This window comes from Lycorma delicatula, chromosome 4 (assembly GCF_047948215.1).
Source record: "Lycorma delicatula isolate Av1 chromosome 4, ASM4794821v1, whole genome shotgun sequence".
Lineage (NCBI taxonomy): Eukaryota > Metazoa > Arthropoda > Insecta > Hemiptera > Fulgoridae > Lycorma > Lycorma delicatula.
Window position 1 is genome coordinate 57424756 of NC_134458.1, and position 24296 is coordinate 57449051.

Consider the following 24296-nt stretch of genomic DNA (forward strand, 5'->3'; position numbering starts at 1 on the left):
GTTTACTAAGAATCTGGGTAACAAAATTGAAATATATTCAAACTATGAAAAAGAGCACGCAGCGTGTATTTCTACAGTAAAAATGTGTTAGAAGTAAAAATAAAAAAAAACAAAAAAACATAAAGCTCGAAGAAACACTTTGAAATCTATTGACTTTGTTTTTGTTAGATGTTTTTGTCTTATGTTGGTAGATTTTTGTTTTAATATTATTTTGAAAGGTTCTTTTTCTCTGCAAATTATTGAATTCTGTTTGTAAAAAATCAGTTTCATGCTATGATTCAACACTATTTGAAAATACTTAATACATCAAGGTAAATTTGATCAGTTATACATTTTTAATTTTTACGAGGAATAAAACGTTCGACCTGCAGTCTTATTAAAGTGTTTTGAGTTCAAAAATAAACGTTAGCGTGCCTTATCTATTATTTTGAATGTTTATCTGTTTAAAAGCTTCCCTTGGATTTTAACAAAAAAAATCAACAAGAGATAAATATTAAAAGTTAAAAAACAGACAACCAAAAAAAAAAAAAAAAAAAAAAAATTGCTGACAAACGTTGATTTCGCTTTAATATAAGATAATAAAAGAGTGTGCGGGTGACAATCGGTTCAGCCAATGAACTGCTACGGTGGAACAAACATAATACACCCTAAATACATTTCACTCCTTTTTGGGCAGTCGTGTAAAAATACTAATAAGACAACAACTTCACACATATTAGATACGAGGTTACTGAATCGTTGAGATCGAATAATTAAAAAAAGACTCATTCATCTGATTTTTTAATTTATATATATATATATATATATATATAAATTTAAAAAAATATATATATATAGCCTATGACACTCCCGGTAACGTAAGGATTCCAGTGCGGGGTCCTACATCTAAATCGGTTCAGTCGTTGAGCTGCTACGGTGTAACGTATACATACATACAGTCTAAATATATTACACTCCTTCTTGGGCAGTCGTGTAATAAAAGAATCTTTAAATTCAATTTTTTTTTTGTATTTATTCTTAATAAAATGATACAGCTGTATCTTTACATTTTTTTAAACAAATTTTAATAGCTGTTTGCGTATTGTTCTAGTTTAGAATAATGCACCAAATTTGTAAAGCATCGTTTAGTTTTTGTATTTTTTAAATAAATATTATTTATTATTGAAGTGTTTTTCTTTTACGGTTTTACAATTTTTCTTTGTTATATTACAATTTATTGTCCTATCTGTTTCAAAATATATTTGTGCGCATTAATATTTATCTGCGTTAAAAACTTACCCCCTTTAAACCGATTAAATAATAAGAATTTTTGTGATTACTATATTTTAAACTATTACTGTCGTACCGTAAATATTAATTATTTTAAGTGCCGGGTAAAGAAAACAAACAAAACGAAACAAACACCCCCAAAAAGGTCTTTATTTATAACTAATAACAACACGAGATTAAAAATAAATTGAGCTCAAAAAATTAGGGATCTTTTTTGAAAACTAAATATCTGATAATTGGGAAGAGAACCCGTGACGTTATAACTTTTTTCTGACCGGATGGAGTCCGATTATAATAATAAATAATGCGGACCTTCGGGACTATCAAATTTACGACCGAATCGATTTATTTAATAAAAGGTTTTTTAAATTATTCCATAGTTTTGTATGACAAATAAACGGGATAAGCCTCATCGGTGATACTTGTGCGCCTATTTCTGATAATAGTAATAAGATGATTCTTCTAGGCCCGTCGAGCGACTCGGTCACAGATGTCTGTCGGGTGGGGGAGGTGTACAGATACACATACTCACATCTATAAACACGTATACAATGTGTACAATGAGACCGGTTTCTCTGTCGCCCCCTCTCAGATACCACTGTCATTATATAAAGGGTGAGACGGGTCGCTGGAACAGCATTAGTGGGGAATCATACCACGATCCTGAGCACAGACCACGGAGACCGCATTCCGCCAACCTCAAACAACCACAAGTACTGCTGAAAGGCGCTTATACTTGGAGGCTTATTTTGAATATTATATTAATTAAATATACAGGTCAGTTTATAGGATTAAATTATAATTTTATTACATTGCTATTCTTTTTTAAATTTTATGTATTTTATTACTATTATATTGCCGTTAAGAATGGTATCATAATTTTATAATTATTGTATAAAATTTTTTATTGTTTCATATTTAAATTTAATAATTAAAATTTTGAATTACGCAAATTAATATTCCATTTTTTTACAATTTTAAGGTTTTCTGAAAATGTACTTAAATGCTTTGTTTAAAATAAGTAAACTTTATAAAAAAAATATATTATTTTTAATTTTAAAATAAAATATTAAAATTTTAATTATTACGCTTAGTATTCACCACCTAGCAAATAAATTTATTTTCCATTATAAATTGATACGATACTTTTGAAAACCATAAAATAAGTTTAGAATTTGGAATATTGATATAATTAAATAAGAATCGGTTGGACTTAGTTTCAAAACCGTACGATATGCTTAACTTTTTTTAAGTTTACAATAAATTTCTTTTAATAAAGCTTAAAATCTAAGGATATAAAAAAATGTGGTGGTCCTTAGAAAGCCAAAATTTATTGTTCGGCTTAAATTTTGAATTAAAACATAGTAACTAGAAATATAGCTTACATTTATAAAAAAAACAGGTAGATTTAAAAGTTTCAAATTAATATCATATTTTTCCTGGAATTTTTAAAGTAGTTATTAGTTTTTAAGTTTAGTTAAGATACCGTCTGTGAAGTTCTGAACTTATCTTTTCGATGACGTACCTTAAATAAAATTAAAAAAAGTTAAATATATCGACTACATAATGTATTCAAATACGATTTTGTTATTTCAATATCAACGTTAAAAATAAATTTAACGCAATTTTTAACTTTGAAGTATGTGATCATTTAATAAGTAAATATATATTTTTTAAATATTTCTCTCTCTCTCATATTTTATTTAAGAAATCTTCAAAAAGAATTCACTTTTCCTTAGTTATCTCAGGAAAATGCGGGTAAGTATGTTACTTGTAATAGTGTATAAGTATAAAATTTTCTTATTTACCATAATCTACATAAAGATATATATATATATATATATATAGAATAATTTATTTCTTAAATTATGAATATTGTGTTAAAAAGTTGTATGAATCGCTTAATTATTATTATTTTTAATAAATAAATTATTAGATTCAAAAATATTATTCAGATAAAAAGGAATTATGATGAATGAGTAAAATAGAATAATACTGATTAGTAAGACCCTTTGATTAAAAAAAAACTGGTAATATTTTTTAAGCTTATTTTTTGTGAGTTAAAGGTTATTTATCCTTTTTAATACTGCAGAAAGTGGTGTAAGCTTTATTAAAATGAAAGTTTAATTCGATCAAATTCAGTCTACTGCAGGTGAACAGCGCAAACAGATTTTGGAGTTTACTTTATCGCAACCACCTAAAATAACAAATTAAAAATAATTTATTGTTACTTTTTTAAAAGTAATATTATTACACTTTTATTCTACATTGGCAGATATGTTACTTATGACTAAGTTGTACATATAAGAGCTGAAGATGTGGATTACTGACGAAAGCGTTTTTAATAGTTACTTATTATCGTATTTTATTGTTTTGATTTTTTTGAATAAAAATTTATTTTTATTTTTCATCATTTAATTAATTTTATGTGTTTAAACGTAGAATATTTTAATTAAAAATGATTTATAAGTTTGTATTTCGTATTAATAGTTTATTGTTAGTAAATTAAACAGATAGTAGAGTAAATAATATAGTAATAGTAGACTAATAATTAAATTACTTTTCTTAGTTTTTAAGAAAAAATTATTTAACACTTTTTAAGCAAATTTAAATTATAGTATTATGCAGTATTTAGTGAAGGTCTAGTATTGAATTAGATTTGTTATTTTTAAAAGTTAATTTATTAATTTTAATAAATAAATATAACAAGGATAAATTGTCTCAAAAAATTTTCTCTGTTTTTTATTATTTGTTTTTAAAGAACGTAATGAATTATAAAAATATAAACTTATGGCATTGAAAAAACGATAAGATTCAGTTGGAAATTTTATGAAAAAAAAGAAAAGAAATCGGTTGCTGTTGCTTGGGCATAAGTGTACGTTGGGGATTATACTTATGCAGAATTGGGTGCTGAATACCAAACGGATCTCTTGCATGTTTTGCAATACATCTTGTTACGCCTTCCATTTGCCCACGACATCCGTTTTATTGGTAGATTCTGCTAATAAAACAATAAACCCTTTAATATATCATATTTTACCTGATATTTTTATTTTTATCCACACTTTCCAACACATTGTCACAGTAAAATAAAAAATACCATAAAATTATAATACTTTTGGACTTAACTTTATATATATACAAAAAAAGAAAAAGATTATTATAAATATTTTTAAATAAATAAAACAAGAGTAAATGAATTAAAAAAAAAAGTGAATAAAATTTACTTTATAAATTTTAAAAAGTAAATAAAATGTATACTTAAAATCTATCAAGTAAACTATGATATGTTATAAACTACAATAAAACTTAATGTAATTGATCACTCTTTTACTTTAGTTTTAATTGATTAACCAAAGTTCTAGTTTTATATTTATCTAGCTTTCAAAAATAACCCACTAGTATCTACAGTATATACATATATATATATGAGGAATAGGAGATTTAAATTTATCAAGTAGGCCACCACCAGTTGGATTTTTGTTCAACTAACGGATAGTGAAACAAAAATTAGCGGTTTCACAGGCACCCTGCTGAGCTCCGATAAAGAAACGTCTGTGGTACCAGAATGATGTCGTAGACAGAACCGAAGCCGACCCTATTCCTATAGTACTTATACAAGGAAGAAGGAATAAAAGATAAGAAAAGGAGACGGAAGCGATCTAGCTGTAGAGAGTTTGTCTGCGTTCGAGCTAGTTTATCGCCTAATATATTAGAAGGAATTATAAAGCTCGGCACCTCAGCTTCATGTCGGGGTTTTTATACAGGTGGGAAAAAATTTCGGAGAAGTTCATAGGCGATCACGTTTAATAAAAGAAATACAAATAAGCAGTAACTTCCATGTTCTTAACACGGATCCAATTGGCGTCCAATTGCAGAACACTACATGGTTAATGATGGATAGTGATCATTTTTATGAGATTTTTTTTCAAGAAAAAGACAACTGTTTTTTAAATATATTTGCTCGTTTCATGTTTTATGAAATAATTTAATGAAACCAGGATATTACAAAAGTAATAATAATAAAAATAATAACAATGAAGCATATCTCCGAAACTTTCATTCTTATATGAAATAAAATTTAGAGGAAATTTATTTAATTCGACATCCTGCGTTTTATATATTTAATTTTTTCTTTGGAAACAGAAAAGCAGTAAAAACGATGTTATTACTTTTATTATAACTTTATTATTTTGAGTTTTTACTGTGATATTATATCATTTGGTTTTGGTTTTCACACCGATTTCAATTTAACACGGCAATAGAGACTTTATCGCCACTTCCACTGTAATGAGACTTAATAAGACAGTGTAATAAATAATGATTACCACATAGGATACTGATATCATGTAATTTAATGATCGGTTCACGGAGAAAATTACAGGTCGAGGTTATATTATTTTTACTCCTTTATTTATTCGGTTTTTTAATTTTATTTTATAATGATCGTATTACATTATACGTTCTATATTACGACGGCAGAATACGTCACCTGAAGCATGGGTTTTCCAGACCGATATCAGGGCACGAAATACAGAGTGTGTTGGGGTGGGGTCTCAAATCAAGCTAATCACGTTGCTTGTAAACGCTCACACATACATCCACGCGCGCACGCGCACACACACACAAAACACGTTTCTTTATTTATTTATTCGTATAGTTTTATTAATTTATTTTCAACTGATTTATATTTCATCACGATACTAATAACTTAATTTACAGACACGATAATTATATTAATAGAAAACACGACCGTGATGATTAATTAAACAATTATTCGTTAAATTATCGAAGCTTCTACTCGGTGAAAAACTTATCGAAAATTACAGTTTCTTGAATTTTATTTTATATTTTTCAGTGTTTTCTATTTGTGGTAAATTTAATCAGAGTTTTTTCCACAAAAATTCCTTATTATATCTCACCGACTTCGATCGATTTTTTTGTTACGACGATGTTTATCGATATGTTGATCACCCGATCGTTTACGTTAGAATATCGGTAAATATGGGTGAAAAATGAATATCAGAATCTTTACTTAGAGAACAATTACTAAGTATATATATAAGAGTGTAACCTTTTATTTAACATCTAATAAAATACGTGGCCCTAAAAAACCTTAAGTTTTTCGAAACTTGATTTTAGAAAAGAATAATTATCTTCGGTGTTAAAATTCAACGTAAAAAAAAGTAATTTATCGATTTTTTTCGAGGAAAGCAACTTCAGGAGAAATAATACGAAAATGAAGATTGTTAGTAAAAGAATTAAACTTCATATTATATCGAATGTATTTTTGTGAAAAGGTTACGCTAGGGAAAGTTATATAGAACGGTGTAGATGGGATACGTGGAAGTTGTGTACACCGACGCAGGGAGCGTGCGTCGAATAGTTAACTGATTTTTTAACAACATCCTCCAGAAAACTCTAAACTTTAAAAGCTTTATCTGCTCGTGCACATAAGGTATTACCATCATTCGATATTTTTATAAACAACTATACTTTGTTGAATACAGGAAGATTTCTCGTTATTAATGCTAGACGATGCGATTTTATTCGATATTTTCAATCGGGCGTATAGAGCGAGCCAACCCCGTTGCTGTTTTTCTCCTTCTACTATACACATATGATGCGTTTTCTACTTTTAAGACGAATGGCCTAACTATACATTAAACATGTAAAAGGTTTCATGGTATTTTAAGAAATGATTTATGAAGTGAAATGACAGCGACCATCTTTAGACCGCAGCTGGTACAATAAGAAAAATAGAATTACTATTCATATTTGTGGTTTTATAACTTTTCTCATAAAAAGAAACATAAATTAGCGACCGATCGACCAAGAAAAAAGATTTTATTTGTAACTTCGAATATATGTAGAAACTAATTTTTAGTTAATACACCCGTAAAAAGAATGAGAATATGGTTCGGGGAAAGGAATGAAAATTTTTAAATATCTTTAATAGTTAATGATTAATTAAAAAAAAAAAAAACTGGAAAACTTAATTATAGAAACAAATAGAAAGGAGAGATAAATGATCGATCAATTAGTATTGCGAAACTAGCAGTTCGTTAAGTAATGTCGTAAACAGTAGTGGAATCAGATTACTCATTGCCGTTAACGGTTTTTTATAATGAAGATTAAATTGAAATCATGTCACACCATAGAAGGGAAACTGGATCGTGCACTTGAATACCTTGATCATTTTTCTTACATCGGTTAAAATATACATATGCAGTTATCACATAATATAAATAATTCAATTCCGATTACCATTTTTGTAAGATGTTTAAGAACAAGTACAAAAAATTATATTTTCTCATTAAAATGATATGCAAAGTCTTTTTAATTAAAATATAATTTACTTAGCTTAGCTTATTTGAAATTCCATTTACATAATTAGAACTATTAATACGAAAAATACAGCATTATGAACAATAAAGATATTAATAGGATATTTATTTTAATTTTTCCTATAAATAACAACGCTCTATAGACATGGTACAATGTTTGTTGATTTCGGAATCCCAATCATTCAAATAACCTGACTCTAAAAAAGAATTAAAAGCCTTAAAAAATCAATATCATATTTAAACTTTCATACGAAAGGTTTATAAATTATTTGTATCTGACACACTATTACGAAATTACGACGGGTGAGTAAAAGCTTAAAAAACTGGTGAATGAAGTAGTAAATGGTGTCCGACCGAGGAAACAACATCCTCTGAGGTTTACAGAGCCGATATTTAAAACTTCAAGTACGAAGTGTTCTGTTGCTTATGGAATTTCGCAAGTAAGGTTTCGGTTTACGTATTACCATACGGTAAATAACGGCCCTAAACTTCTTTTATTATTTACGAAATTATGTATAAAAACCTTATTTTCTACTTCTAGATTAAAAAAAATTTGAAAATTTTAAAAGTAAGAGAGCTGGTGTTAAAGATTTTGAAGCCGGTCTAAAATTTGTGTTCGGATTCTTCTTTAATTAAATAATAATGTTTGTACTGTTTTTACAAAAAGTATTTAAGGTAGAAATCTATTTTTTATTTTGGAATTAACCTACAGTATTTTTTCAAGCTCTGTAATGTATAATTTTAATTAGATTAAAAATCAAATTAGAAATTAAAAAATCAAGTTTTAACTTAAAAAATTTACATCAAATTTTTATCTTTTATTTATTTAAAAAAATATATATAAAATTCAAGCACGCGTGATGAAACAGTCTGCTGAATATAGAGTAAAAATTTCATCTCTCTATCGTATGTAGATATTGAGAAAAAAGTAAATAAATCCGACAAAAACGTACAGAGAAAATTACGTTTAAAAACTCATTTCCAATATAAATATTGATTTCCATAAAACAAGCATTTATAAATAAAATTAATACAGGAAACTGTAAATTATAAAACTGTTTATTCATTCTCCATCAATTACACGAATGAAAAATTATGAATTATTAAAAACATTCTGATTGAATTTAAATTTTGTTTACATTGAATATTATTAAAAATTAAAACAAACTGTAGAACGAAATCCCACTGACTAATCAGACAAATTTGAGAGCGAAAGTTTAATAATATTATTAACAAACCTATGATAACAGTGGAAGTTTCAAACCGTATTTTTAGGTTAAAGCCTGGAAATATATTTAGGCTTACTTACTGTTCGATCCAAAATCCCTTTAGCGACTTAAAAATAACATGTATCTATCAGTTAGTGCAAACCGCCACAGAATAATTAAAAAATAAGATTAGAAACAAAAAGATTAATGTTTTCAATGAATAATTTTATTACGGTTTTTAAATTACATTTTACTTTTCTATTGAATGCATAGTGGTCGTTAATAACATATTACAGTCCTATTTACGAAAAAGTTTAAGAATACACGCTTTGTAATTCTAAGTCCATTTGTTCTAAATGAAGAATGTGTACATGAGAAATAGATAGAAGAATAAAGAGAAACGGGAAGAAAAAATTTTATAATTTTTATCCTACGTTGAAATCGGAAGCAGCATCGTTAAGAAGTGTTTTATACCCTTTACAACAAGGATTAATTTGATAATATATAAACGTAAAACTGAATGATCTTACTAATAATCAAACTATTCAAATCTCTAAAACTGGAAATCTGAAAATAGCACCTAATATTTGTATCTAACTGTGAACCAAAGATTCCCAAAACAAATTTTCTACAGCCTAAAAAAAATATCGAGAAAAGCATTTTTTCTATTTTATATAGTTAAAAAATGTCAAAATGGTCGAAGTTTAGTCCTGCAAGAAAATATTTACAACAGACCTGAAAAATCGAGGAGTTAGATCGAGTTTAAAGATAAATTTTATAAGAATAAAATTCGGTTCAATCGCAAATTTTATATCCGTTACTTATTTTTTATATTAAAAAAACCTACCTGATCAACCATAATATCAAACCTAGTTGATTTAAAAATATTAGTTAATCGTAACGTTTAAGACTAAATAATATAAATTCCGATAAAGAAATTAATCATACAACATAATGTTTGGATAATTTAACATAGCTTTCTGATATATTTTCACTTTTAAAAATAAATTTACTGAAAGACATATTAACTTCTGCTTAGTCATCGTAATCGTACGTAAAGGGTAGACATAGTATGACACATAACATTAAAAAATACTAAAAAAAATAATATATGTGCATGTTGTCTTTACCTTGAACTTTTTATATATGAAGGCTAGAAGACTTGTTCTTCTAAAGATGCTGTGAATTTGTCCCTGTGTATTTGATACGCGTTGTATCAAACGGCAATTACATAGCCACGTAAACCGAACTAAACCGGCACGTTGAAAAAATAAAAATAAAAATCGGAATAATATAATAAAAACCAGTCCGGTTGGACTGGTCTTTTTTCTTAAGACTTCAGATATTATAATCTCTTTTTTGTATATTTTTTCTTTTTCTTTTAATAATAATTTTATGTTCATTTCATCATTATGATAACCGTTATAATATCCAGTATTTTAATGCCCTCTACACACACATACACACACACATTTATATATATAAGTAATAATTTTAAGTGGAGATGTAGTTTCCATCAATCATAAATAATTTAATTACCACGCTGTAGCCTATTTAAATAAAACACGTTTACATTTATTTTTTTATTAAAAAAAAATTATACTTTTTTAAGGTTATATAATCTTTTATAAGTGACATTTTAGAAAACTAATTCAGCATTAATTTTAACTACCAACAACAAAATCAGGATTAAAATAAGCTTAATTTAACAATGTAAAAATCTTTTAGTCACAATTTATATACTGTAGGTAATAGGAGTGTCTTATAAATTTGGAATCACATAAAATGAGGATTTAGCATTAAAAAAAAACTATCAAGTAAAAAAAATTGTTTAAGAAATCCAAAAATCTGTCTTCGGTACTACGTAAATTGTATTTATATATATATATATATATATAGTTTTTTTAATGGACAATTATAACAAAAACTTGATCTTTTACTATATTATACTCGTAAAATCCTTCCAACAATATTTCTAAAATGGCAGCGATAATGTGAAATATTTTAAAGTGTGATAAATAACCCATACAAAGTAATATGTACAGGAGGATTAACTAGTGTTACCGGCGCATAATGAAAAAAGTTCATATAAATATGGGTCCGGAAACGCTCCGTTAGCGAGTTACGGCTAGCGAAAGATTTCGTCTTGATTCCTGGTCAGAGTGAAATAAAACCATACTGAAATTTTAGGAACCCAAAGTGGAACCCACTTCTCACGTGCCTTATTGGTGCACTTAAGTGAGTAATTTCCAGAGCGATGGATTGACCGCGGCGGATTGTGACCGTCAAGATTACTGATCTAATACCATTACATTTTTGTGTGTAGAGTTGGATGAAAAGTATTGCGTACAAGAGAAAACTTCATACGGGTGAAGAGTTGGTTACTCGTATTGGTGATGCCGCCGCACAAATTAAGGAAAATCATGCAGAATTACGGAGAGCACGCTAGCAATCTGAAAGCATGCTGCCAAATGTATTGAAGTAGAAGAACATATTTTTGAAAATTTACTATAAACTTTATTAAATGTATCGATTACGCTTTTAGTTGATAACATTTAAAAGTTTTCATACAGTAAGTGTTTATAATAAAATCAAATTTATTGAACTTGTGCTAGTTTTTTATTGGACTATTTTACATTAATTTTCTCAGAATTAAATTGTCAAGTTTTGATATACATTTTTACTCATGTATTAGTCATTTAACAAAGTTTTTGTATTACAATGGTAAAAAAAAGTGTTTTTAGACGACAGTGTTTGCTGTTTTACGTCGGATATCATGAAAACTACTTAAGATACGGTTCTAAAAACTGTTTTATTCGATTTATCAGATCAAAAACCATAAGAAAGCATTAAGTTTTCCCTCAATTTGGGTTCTTAGAATTTCAGTAAGGTTTTATTTCGCTCTTTGTCCAGGAATCAGGGCGAAATCTTTCGCTAGCCGTAACTCTCACGGAACGTTTCCGGACCCATATTTTATAAAATGTTTCATTATTTTCGCTTGTAGAATGAGCTCAGAAAGTGCCGGTAACACTAGTGAATCATTCTGTGTAAATATATATATATATATTACGATTCTATCAAATTCAATTCTGTTCTATATTTAAGAGGTTAATTTTTTCATTCACATTAAACCGGTAATATTTATAAATTAAAAATATAAAACCTTGAAAAACCTCTTATTTTTAGTGTTTTGACAAGCTAAATTAATAGAAACGTCTCTATAAAAAATATAAGCTAATTTGTAAAAAAAGTAAACGTAAACAAAAATGTTATATTTCTACAAAAAGTGGCTCCGAATCAAAAGTATTTATCTGATTTTAACGTTACAAACATTATTTTAACAATATTTTAACTCATTTTGGTTCTGATTAAAATATTGAACACAAGTGTAAATTTACTATTAAAAATAGTAAAATAAATAAACTTTGTAGGAATTAAAAAAAAGACAAAACATGCAAAACCGATATAATTTAATAAACTAATATTGAAAATATATATAAATCTACTGTTTAAACGATTTTTATAACAATTTTTTTCTGTCACATATTGAAACATAATTAAGAATTTAATCTCCTTTGTATGTATCTTATTCGCTTTCATTTACGAGTTTATTTTATCACAGTTAAGTGAAAGGCGGAAGGTGTATATATCAAATAAAGTGAAAATCTTTCTGTTTTATTACTAACATATAAACATTTAAATATTAAAGAGATGGGAGAAATGTTTTCTCCATGTAAAAACATCTTGTTTATGTATATAAGCGATTCTACATAATTATTTTATCGATTTTGTGCTAATTTATCACCATACAAGGTATTCATTAACGAATATTTTACTGGAAGCTATATATAGATAAAAAAAATAAAAAATAAATTTTGGCAGATAGTTTTTTGATAATGTTTTGCAAAATTGAACAAAAATTAGCCTGCTATTTGTATTTTTCGTTAACGAAAGAAAAAGATAACACAAATCCTGATTATATTTTTTTTAAAATTGTATCTGAAGAAAAACAATTAATAATAAAATATCACACACACACACACTATATATATATATATATGTGTGAGTGTGTGTGTGTGTGTGTGTTATATTATTATGTATAAGATGCTTATTATAGAAGTACAACCCCAAGAATTTTCCTATATATTCTACCCGTTTGTATTGTAATTAAAGAAATAATAAAAAACATCCTTTCAAAAACATTCTTAAAATTATAACATTATTGTTATAATTATTAAACTTATATTTTATTTATTGTTAAATTAATAATTAAATAAAACTGATTTTTTTAATTGTTATAATATTCGTCAGGAAAATGAAGAAGCTTATATCTGAAGATTTTTATCTCAAAGATCAATGCATGGAAAAAGGCCGAGTTATACTTTGTAAACCGCATTAAACCTTGTTATTGGTCCGCCTTATAATTGTCAATTTTTTTCTAGAAAACCAGTAGGAATTTTTTAAGCATAAAACATATGCCCGTTTTCCTAGTAGTGAAATTATAACGTTCCATTTCATAGTTTGTACAGATTGTATATAAAAAAAAGAAAAAAGAGTTTAATATATTTAAGAACAAGAGGTTTATTTTTTATTTAAATATATGGCAAAGATCTAAAAGTGAACGGTGCTAATATGGCCATTTAAATAAAAATACTATTTTGGTTCTCAGTAAAGATTTTTACTCTAAATTATGTGTTTGACAACAATATTGTTGTACGTAGATAGTTTCATATTTTATTTAAATTAAAATACAGGATTATGAAGGAAAGGACCACTTTTAAAAGTACTGGAAATCTGGCTGTTTATTAAAGAAAACAAAGCCGCTTCATAATTTTTGCACAACTATACACAAAAATACAGTTCTGTAATAAATTGTGCATTTGTAGTTTGAACTTAAATTATAATTTTCAGGTCGGGGCGTAAATTCTAACAGATAGGAGAGATTTCTGATAACGAGTGGGATACAAATATTGATTATTAACTAAAATATGTCGCGAATACATTTACTGTACACTATATTTAACGTTTTTGAATTACTGTAAATTTTTTAATTAATTTATTTTTATTCCGCACGCAGTGCTCATGATGGCGAAAATTAGAAGTTATTTTACTTCTCTTTTATCGTTTTAATTATTTTTCAACCTATTTTTAAAACTCCTTGTTCGTAACGAGAAAAGCTAAAACGTTCCCATAAGAGATTAAAAAAAAATTAATCACAAACAGTTCGAAGTTAATTCGTGTTGAAATTACTTACAGAATTAGAGATTAGATTTATAACCGGTTGAGAATTATTCTAACTTTTAAAACCGGAGTACCTACTTTTACTTCTATATGCAGCTGTTGCATTCGGTTGCACGCATGTAGCGTAACAATTGTGAATCTAGATTGATTTTATTTCAGATAAAAAATAAATGATGTCTTGAATGAGCAAATCATTATTTATTCTTAAATAAGAAAATAATGACAAGATTATAGACACGCGGTGTAATTTTTGTAACCTGTTTGTTAATTTAACTCGGCACGATTTTATTCATAAAGAGGTAGAGAAGATTGTTAATAAACAAACTATAATCAACGACCAGTACAAGCATTTATTACTACCTCAATCAAGAATATTTTGCACTTCCTATTTTTACATATTATCCTGATTACGTTTTAAAAGTTTCTACTTGCCTCATGTTTGCAAAAACACAAGAGAAAACCGGTTTAAAAAACTTATTTAAATACAGTAATAATGATAATAATAATAATATTAATTAATTATTATTATTACAAAGATTTAATTTATTAAAATTATGATAAGAGATAATTACAAATTATAAGAGAATAATTTCTATAATTTTTTTTGAAAAGCTAATATTGCTAAAAAAATCAAATAATTGTATTTCTATTTTTCAGAAGTTAATATAGGAAAGGTATCTTGTTAACATATGAATCATAGTTAATAAAAATATTTATATTAAGTGAAACGAACTATTTATTTGGATCACGTACATCAGAGTTTCCGGATTAGTGTCTTTTACGTCTTTAAATAATTTTTTAATGAAAGAGTTAGTGCAGCGTTATTGTGGTAATACATTTTATGTGTAAGAGATTAAATTAAAACATTTGACCACGATTACAAAAAAATGACAGATATTTATTCATTTATACTATAATAATTTAGTTATTCAGCTTGCCATTTTTTAAAATCTATGTTAAACCGGAAAAGGAAAGAAAAATTGTCAAAATTCTTCAAACGGAAATCGGTTTAAAATGTATTTTCTTCAATCTCTGTCCTTTGAAATCTTTTGTTAAAATTTATCTCCAGTCATCACACAAAAACTTTACCGCATGAGGAGGAACTGGGGCCACTGTTTGAATTTCAAACAATTTTCCGACCGTGTTTTTTAATTAATCAATTTAATTTTTATAGCGTGAAATTTTAATAAAAATTTATTCTCAAATAGTATAATAAATGCAAATAATATTTTTAAGGAGTATTTCTAGAAGGGGAGAGAGTTGGAGACCCCTATTACTTTTTTGAAATTAAAATATAACTACAGAAGAATTTTGTTTCCAAAAAAAATTATTTTCGTTCGTTGGAATTTTTTACTAAAATACTATATCTTTCAAAAGAATTTCATTTATTTTTTTTACGAAAGAAAAAATAAACTAAAACAAAGGGTGATTTTTTTGTAGTTTCTTCTGCGTTTAAATCACTAAAAATATGTTTTCGCTAAGAAAGAAATGAGCACACTAAGAAAGGTTTTTGAAATTCCCGAGTTTAAAGGGTTAAAATGGAGTAACAATGAAATTTACTGTTTTTTTAATGTTTTGGTAACAAATAAAGATATCAACTTGATTTCTGGCGTGTGTGTAATCTTCATGTAAATATCTAAAAACAAATTTCTGAATTTGTTTTTGAAATTCCAAGTTTAAAAATGGGTTTCGAATTTTTTTTTGAAACCCGGATATTTTTTTAACGTCTTGGTAACAAATGAAGATATCAACTTGATTTTTGATGTGTGTAATGTTCATGTGAAAATCTAAAAACTAATTTCTTGATTTTTCGAAATTCAACCTTGAAAGGAGTGAAAAAAGGTAAAAAAATTTAAACGATTGAAAATTTTCCCCATTTCCTACATTTTCTTACTGTATTAAATGTGATATTCAGTAGATTTGGGCTTGAAAATCTTCAGATAAATATCTAAAAACCATTTTCGTTTTTTTTTGAATTTTGATTTTTTAAGGAGTGCGACGGTGTACGGCGCGGCGGGTCAACCAACACAACCGCTGCCACTGTTATTATATGTGCGACACGACTGGCTGCACCTGCCTCCGGTTATTTGACTAAAAAAGAAAAAGAAAAAACAAAAATTGGCGTGACGGGAAACGCAAAGAAACCATATAGCCCGGGCGAAGCCGTGACTGGATGTTAGTTTCGTATACATGAATATGTTTCCCACGAAAAATGAGGAACGATAAAATTTTCCACTGATATCTCCAGATCGGATAGCCAGATTTTTGAACGAATGGAAAATTATAAAAAAATTAATATTATGATAAATTTTGTATACGACGCCCGTAGAAGTCTTTCATAGTAGTCGGTGAAGTCAGCTACTCTAAATATATCATTACACCAAAAAAACTCAATTTTATCATACTACTCTATGAATTATAAAGCTATCTGGATAATTTTACTCCCTAAATCTTCTAAGTTCAATAAAAACCGTGGTAAAAGAATCATTAGAACGGCCGAGTAGTTCCATAATTTTAAGCAAATGACTTACAGATACACTTAAAAAAAATCGTACAGACGGAGTTTCTGCTTTATACATATCAGAAACGTTTTCTTTCAAAAACTTTGTAATCCCCTTAATGAAATATCAATGAAGTTAGGTCTTCTTTATCTAGTAAGTTCTTGCGAAAAAAACACTACTTATCTTATATCGTTACCCACACATATGCACGCGCAATATATATATATATATATATATATATATATATATATATTGATTTAACAAGAAATTAACTTAATTTTAATAAAAGAGATGTACGATCTCTTAAATTATCTTGACTTTCCTTAACAGAATTTAAAAAAAAAATAATCTTGTGCTTCAGTGCCGCAATCTTCATTAATATGCACTACTTAACATTTTCTAGTGATGTAAACTGAAGAATTAAACGTCGTAATTTTTCTAAAGAAATTATACAGTAAAAAGGATGGGTTTTCGTCGAAGGATAAAGAAAAATGTCAACACATCATCTTTTATCAATATTTTTTTTGAAACAAAGAATTGTAAAATCGTTGTGGCTTAATCCCTATTCAGTGATAGTCTATGCAATAAAAAACAGATCAAAGTTGTTTATTGCCATAAAAAAATCACGGAAACAAAAAAAATTACTCTTCCGATTTTTTTCAGATTAAAAACAAAATATTTGAAATTCATTACCAAAACGGACCGTTACGATAAATTGCAAGCCGAACACGACCGTTTTTGAGGATGAATTATCATTCTTTTTTAATTGCGTTTTATCTACAATAATAATTAGAATCGTGCTTGAACGATTTGTGTAATGTCTACTACATTATCGTTTTATATTATTTTTATTACCACAACGCTTGATATAAAATAAATAAAGCAATGAAAAAAATATATAACCGGTCATACAACAGTAGACCAGCGAAATAATTAATTAATCCGACCTTTACAGGCGTTGAATAATCCAAGGGTAACCGTAAGTAATCCTTCATTTGGGCAGGAAAAAAAATGACCGCTAATTACGTATCGTTACTATTCTTCCTTGTTGTATTTTAACAAATTAAAGTGCGTAAATAATTAATGTTTAATATTTCTTTCCGATTTCTGTTTTTCAGTTTTCTTCCCGTTTAAATGATTAAATTGTGTTTAATTACACGGCGTTTATGTTACGTGCTTGAGATTTCAGCATAATATGTTACCCGAGCAAACTTACAGTTTATTCAGCAAAAATCCAGCATGTTTTTTAATAATTCAGCATTACATATTTTAATTTAATAATTTATTATTTTTTTTTAAATTGGATTTATATAAAAATGTCAATCATCTGTCACAGCTCTGAAATACAGCATCTATCTTAAATATAACAAACAGTTCAATTCGTAAACAGGAATTTTTATTTATACCGAGGCCACGGATTTGATAAATATAGAAAGTTTTTTTCTAAATTCTCGTTATGAACAGATTTATCTGTTTTATTTATTATTTTCTTAACAAAAACTATTTTTACGAGGTGGTTACTTTTATAACAGGTAAAATTAAAAAAAATCCTTCTATACATTTATTTTTGTTAACAAAATATATATATATTTAAAATAAACATTATTTACAATCTAGTTTTATTGGTGACACTAAAGATTGTTAAATATGGAGTAGAAACACTGCAATTACAGTAGAAAAAAAATGTACAAGGTTTTCCGGTAAAATTATTTAATGACAAGAATCGAAGTCGTAAGACGGGGAATATCATCTCAGTTGAAAATCTAGTCGTTAAATCTGTGATATTCGGTAAATAATCTGATAAGACACGCAGATAGATATCAAGGGGATGGAAAACAAGATCTTATTGCCAAATCCTGCGACGTAAAATCCTACAGCCCTCATATAGAAAAATTAGAGAAGTACTAAGAAAATCTTTCTTTATTTTAACAATTTTTCTTTATCGTACTTTTGATAAATTCATACGTAAAATTAACTATGGTTAAATTAGTATATCGTTAGAACGTATACGAAGTTGTGTACGACAATATTAGGTTCAGTATGTTCGCAACGATTGGTTATTTACTGAAAGGAACTTTTTAAACCAAATTTAACTATTTCTGACACGATTTTTTGAAGAAAAAAAGGTTAGAACTAAACACACTGCGAAATAGTCGAGCAGAGCGAACATAGCGAACTCTGTATCGTACGTGTGTATATACGATGTACGTAGAGAAGAGTTAAAAATTCGATACAGAAAAATAAAAAAGTGCGAAAAATGATTACGAAGTAAAATAATTATAATATTAAGTACAAAATAAAAAAATAACACTGAATAAATAGAAATTAAATTTAACAAGAAATAAAAATGTGGGACAACGGCGAGATAACTTACAAAACCCGTGTACATAATAGTTTACATCGAGCAATGTTAAATATTGTAATAAATAAAATATATTGCTTAAAATTAAATAAAAAAAGACGGGATGAAATAAAGAAGTTTATTTGAGGTAAAGGGCAAGTAGATGTATTTATAAAAACTTATATGCACGATGTTTATAAAGGACAAAAGTTAGAATGTGAGTTGTGCAATGTTGAAATTAAGAGCGCACATTTCACTGCTCGAGGCAGAAATTGCAAGTTTTAATAGGACGGCTTTCCCTTTCGACAGGCCGAACTCACCAATGAGACAGACGCTTTCACCCGTGCATTTAAAGACTCCACTCTAACAGACAAATACAACTCACCGATGCAACCATCGAGTCGGTGCAACGCTGTAGAATACTAATGATACTTCTCTAGCTTAGAGTAATGTACTAATACAGTAATTCTTGTAATTTATATTACGAGTACAATCGTGTTACAGAAATAACGTATAACATACGCACAATATCATCATTGATATTAATTGTATTTAATATCTTCTAGCCGTTATAAAGGCACTTCTTTCAGTCGTTATTAGTCTACTGATATTTAAATACGTAAATTCTGGGCATGTAAAGCATAAATAATGGATTATGTTAAATCAGCATAATTTTAAAAGTTAAAAAAAGTAATGCAGCTGTAGTGATGTTAATTTTACTGTAAACGTTTGTCATTAATGCAGATCCATGATCCCGTCAATAATTATTCCCCATATAGTTATTTATGGGGACGGGAACTCACTTGTTCTTCTTACATACAATGATTTGATGTTTTTATAATAATTAATCACAGAAAACTTTTACGGCCTTCTCAGACTCATTTTAAACAGATGCTGGAAGAATCGAATTCTCGGGTAAATTTTAGTCATTCGTAATTTTATTAGGTAGAAAGCTGTAATTTGAAATCATATAAAATTAAAAATCGACCGTTTGTTCGTATAATTTACGATATTATGATGTTACGCGTTAGTTTTATAATTCTAAATTAATTATAATATTTTACCTAGAACAAGTGATGAGTTGTGACTGATGCAGATAGACGAGGCGAAGAGTCAAATTTACCGGCCCGGATAGGTAAATTTAATTCGGCTTTAGATTGCTTGTAGCTATAATCATACAAAAACGGTAATTCTTTATTACCGTTTTTGAATCAAAATAAGAAAAAACCTTCATGACGGGTGCTTGTGATCTAAATGGAAAATCCTTCAGTTTCTATTTTCTGAAACCAGCGAGATACTAAATGAGCGAATGCATTTTTTGCGTTTACATGTGGTAAAATCATTTTTCAAACCTTTAAGGGTCATGCCTAAAGTTCTGGGCTTATATTTCTTATATATTCGTATCCTCTAATTAATAATAATACTACTCAATTTTAACAATGAACCGATTCAATAAATTGGAAATACGGAAATTTTATTTCACTTTTTAAAATCTTGGCTAAAATTTTCTCAGCTGAATAATAATTATCGAAATAAATCGAAGTTATGATTTAATGAGATGGGAAAACAGCGATAAATTATCGCGAAATACGATTACGTGCGATTAGTAAGGAGTAATCAAATGGACATACGGAATAATCGTTACTTTTTACTCCGAAATATTTCGTCCAGCTGATTAATCCTTCCACTGAGAAAAATTTATTAGTGCATCATAACTACTGTGCTGCTAAATGTTAATAATTTGTTAAACTTTGAAGAAAATTCCGAAAACACGTATTTCCTGAAGAATATAAAAATAAAGGAAAAAAACTTTTGCTGTTTATTGTTTAGGTAGAATTACTTAATATATATATAAAGTACGATATATATGTATATATATTTATAAATATATTTTCTATAAATATTTAAAAGTGTAGTGTGCATAAGTGTAAATATTTAAAAATCAGTATATTTAAAATATTATTTTTTCACCTTAAAATAAGTATACGAAACATACAATTATTTATTTTTATGACTTAAGATTTCTTAACTTTTGTTTGTTGTAACAGACAAATCTAAAATAAAGGTAAGGAAATATTAATTCTTTTTTTTTAAATAAATTGAATTCAAAGCTGTTAGATATATAAAAACCAATTCCATTTTAGAAAAATGAAGAAATTAGTCTACCGAAACGATAAAATAAATCGCACTTATTTATTTTGGTTACAAAACAACAAAAAAATTATATCGAGAAAAAAATTTAGGGTTTTGTTAGAATTTATCCAAATCAAGCCAGCAAAAGAACGTAATTTATCGTAGCATAAAATTAATGCTCCTCAAACTGAATTGTAAATGCTTGGCACACCGATGGCAATGTTCCAAACAGATCTTTGTAGGTCATTTTTCTAGGACGTGAAATAGAACTCTCTTATTCTTTTCGATGGCTTAACGATATGATTACATTCGTAGAATTTGCTTTTATTGCAAAGTATAGCAGAATAATTTAAAAAGAAAACGATCAATATCTTAAGCCGCGTACAATTAACATGGCCTTCATTTTAATTTGCATGCATTATTCTATTCACCATATAAAGTGTATTATTCCCGTACGGGCCTACAAATGACCACACCTATTCAACTTTACTAATAATTTAAATAAAAAACCGAGATCGGTACTGCAACACTGTTCGAGTAGGCAGTTACTATAAAGTAAATAATTAAATAAAAGATAGATGTTTTATTAAAACACATAATTAAATTAAAAGTAAAAATCCGGTTATGAGAAACAAATCTATCATTAGAAAATACTTTTTCCCCTATTATAATATATTGTTGTATGTGTAGGAATGAGAGTTAACATACTTTCAAGGAATATTTATTTCATTAGAAACTTGTTTAATTTATTCCTTACATCAGTAAATATAAAACACACACGGGGTTTACAGTACGTAAAATTTTTATTTAAATAACAAAACAACTTCTCGTTATGTTGTCGAATCCTTTCTTGTATAAAACTATTAGAAATTTAGGTGAAAGCCTAAATAATGATAGGCTAAATCATTTCCATATTGGGTGATTAAAATGAATAAATATTTAGGATTTTATTTTTCAGAAGTTTTTTGTTCCATATTTACGTAAGCATTACTAAAGGGTAAAATGGATTTAGAAATATCTAAAATACGTTAAGATATGCAGACGATAACATAATTGAGGGTTTCGAAATCAAATAACAGTTCACTGTGACAGACTAAACATTGAAGATAGTGAACAAAAAATAATGTATTCGTTATGTAAACTCGGCGATGATATTTAATTTGACAATTGACCGAATTAAAAAAAAAAAATAAACATAATTCATGGATATACAGAACGAGTAGGTGTAATAGAATATTTTGTATTACAAATACACACACACAAATTTCACTACTCGCTAGTTTCATAACAATTTAATAGTCTATACTATAAACACAATAATTTATTCAACGAAAGTTTATTCATAAACAAAACACATACGTATTAAAAATATGTGTGCACATATATAATACACAATGTTTAATCCTTATGTAACGTTGAGTAGCGTAGCCTAGTAAATTTATGCGGTTCTAGAACAGTTATGAAATAACATTTAAGTTCTCGACGTCTCGTGGTAGAATGTGTGAGCTCGATGGTGAACGACATCGATAAATAAAGAACCGGTTTTTAAAATCGTAGACCTATGTCAAGCAGTTAAGCTACGTCTAACCTGGTCGTATAAAAAATTAATAAAACCTTTAGAAGGAGTTTCAAATCCCGCAAATGACGGTTGAACGTAACTTTACATCTGTTAATTAAGAGAATACCAAATTATTTATGCTTTCTTGATACAGTGCCGATTAATTTACTAGATTACATTAAAATAAATTAGCATCATTCGTACAGCGTATTATAACATTTTCAAAATTTTACGTACATCGAAGATCACATCGCTCTCGGTTTTAAAACTTTCTAAATTTTTAGTGTTTTAATCTAAGGTTTTAATTTTACTATTTCGAATCCGTCTCTGATCGATTTAAATTTAGAGCCAGTTTGTCGAAAACCCTGCTGTTCGTCTTCAACGGTCGTAAAAGCTGAAGACGAACACATCACTGTAGTCCACGCTTGGACTACAGTGCTATTCACATCGCTTTCAGTATTGTTGACTTAAAAAAGAAGAAAGCTACTTACTTACTTTACTTACCTCATTTCCGTAAGTTAAGGATCATGATTTATGAGTTCCTTAAAGAGTTCTTTAAGAAGTTAATGAATCCGGTTCAGAAGTAAACAATTTTTACATTTAGAGACATTAAAAAAACGACTAGACTTATCTGTGGGTACATAATAATAATAATAATAATAATGCTACTGAAGATTTTAACTTTTACATCGTTTTTGTAGGGTAAGACCGGTGACAACACCACCGATCTCTTTAATCATCCGGTTTTAATTCGGATTAACACGGATATAATCCACTTAGCAGTAACAAAAAAATATTAAAAAAACCCAAAATTTTCTATGAAAGTCAAACAAAAGAAATCAATGAATATTTCACGTAAAATGTAACGCGCTCAGATACTGTAAAATCGTCAAGATACTAAAAGAAAAAAATAATAGCGGAATGAAAATATATAAGATTGACGAAATTAATTTAAAGGACGTCACAATCCGTAAATAATGACGATTGTTAGAAATTATACCGAAATAGAGCAGATTTTTTTTTAAATTATGCTTTTATTATCGTTTAGCATCATCTAAGGTTTAAATGTGGGATTTCTTTGAAATACAAAAACTTGCAACGCAGAGATCGGCTTCAAAATCAGTATATAAAGTGAAAATATTTATTACAGTTAAAGATAAATGAAGTTCATCACGATCGTTCGGGAAAATAATAACCCGACTCGTTCAACTCCAATATTTATTTCAAGGATTTCATAACATATGGGGTTAAAAATAACTCTGATCTCCCATCAAGACCGGAATTCCATAAGCCCATACCGACTACTATTTCTCCATCCCTGAAGCGAGTAAATTAAACAACTATCTGACCTTGTTTGAGATGACAACCTTGTTCTTTTCAGGAAATGTCCAGAATTATGATAATACCTGAAAAGATACAGATTTCCTTTGTTTAAAATGAAAGTTATAACCTTGACGCGAATGGAAAGTGAGCGAGTGAGTGTTACAAGGTCGCCCGGCAACAGATCGGATAGTCTGTCTGCAACAGACGGGAGCGTTGGCGCACTAAAGCCTCTTTCTTTTCATATGTCGCAACGAGTCCACGGTTAACCGCCACACCGATCTATATTTCTTTTATTTCTTCTTGCGGCTGAAACAGAAGTGATTCAGCGACTCGTAAGTAAATTACATTTGCTTCTATAAAAGAGATCCTTTACGT

The 24296-nt window shown here is 27.9% G+C and overlaps 1 protein-coding gene across 1 annotated transcript in view; it reads left to right on the forward strand.

Moving 5' to 3' along the window:
• Positions 1 to 1814: 1814 nt before the first annotated feature.
• Positions 1815 to 24296, forward strand: part of LOC142323418 (uncharacterized) — a 28816-nt gene continuing 6334 nt past the window's right edge. Inside the window, exon 1 of the mRNA XM_075363015.1 lies at positions 1815 to 2046. Coding sequence (XP_075219130.1) covers positions 1821 to 2046 — 226 coding nt within the window. The 5' untranslated portion in view covers positions 1815 to 1820. The remainder of the gene's footprint in view (positions 2047 to 24296) is intronic.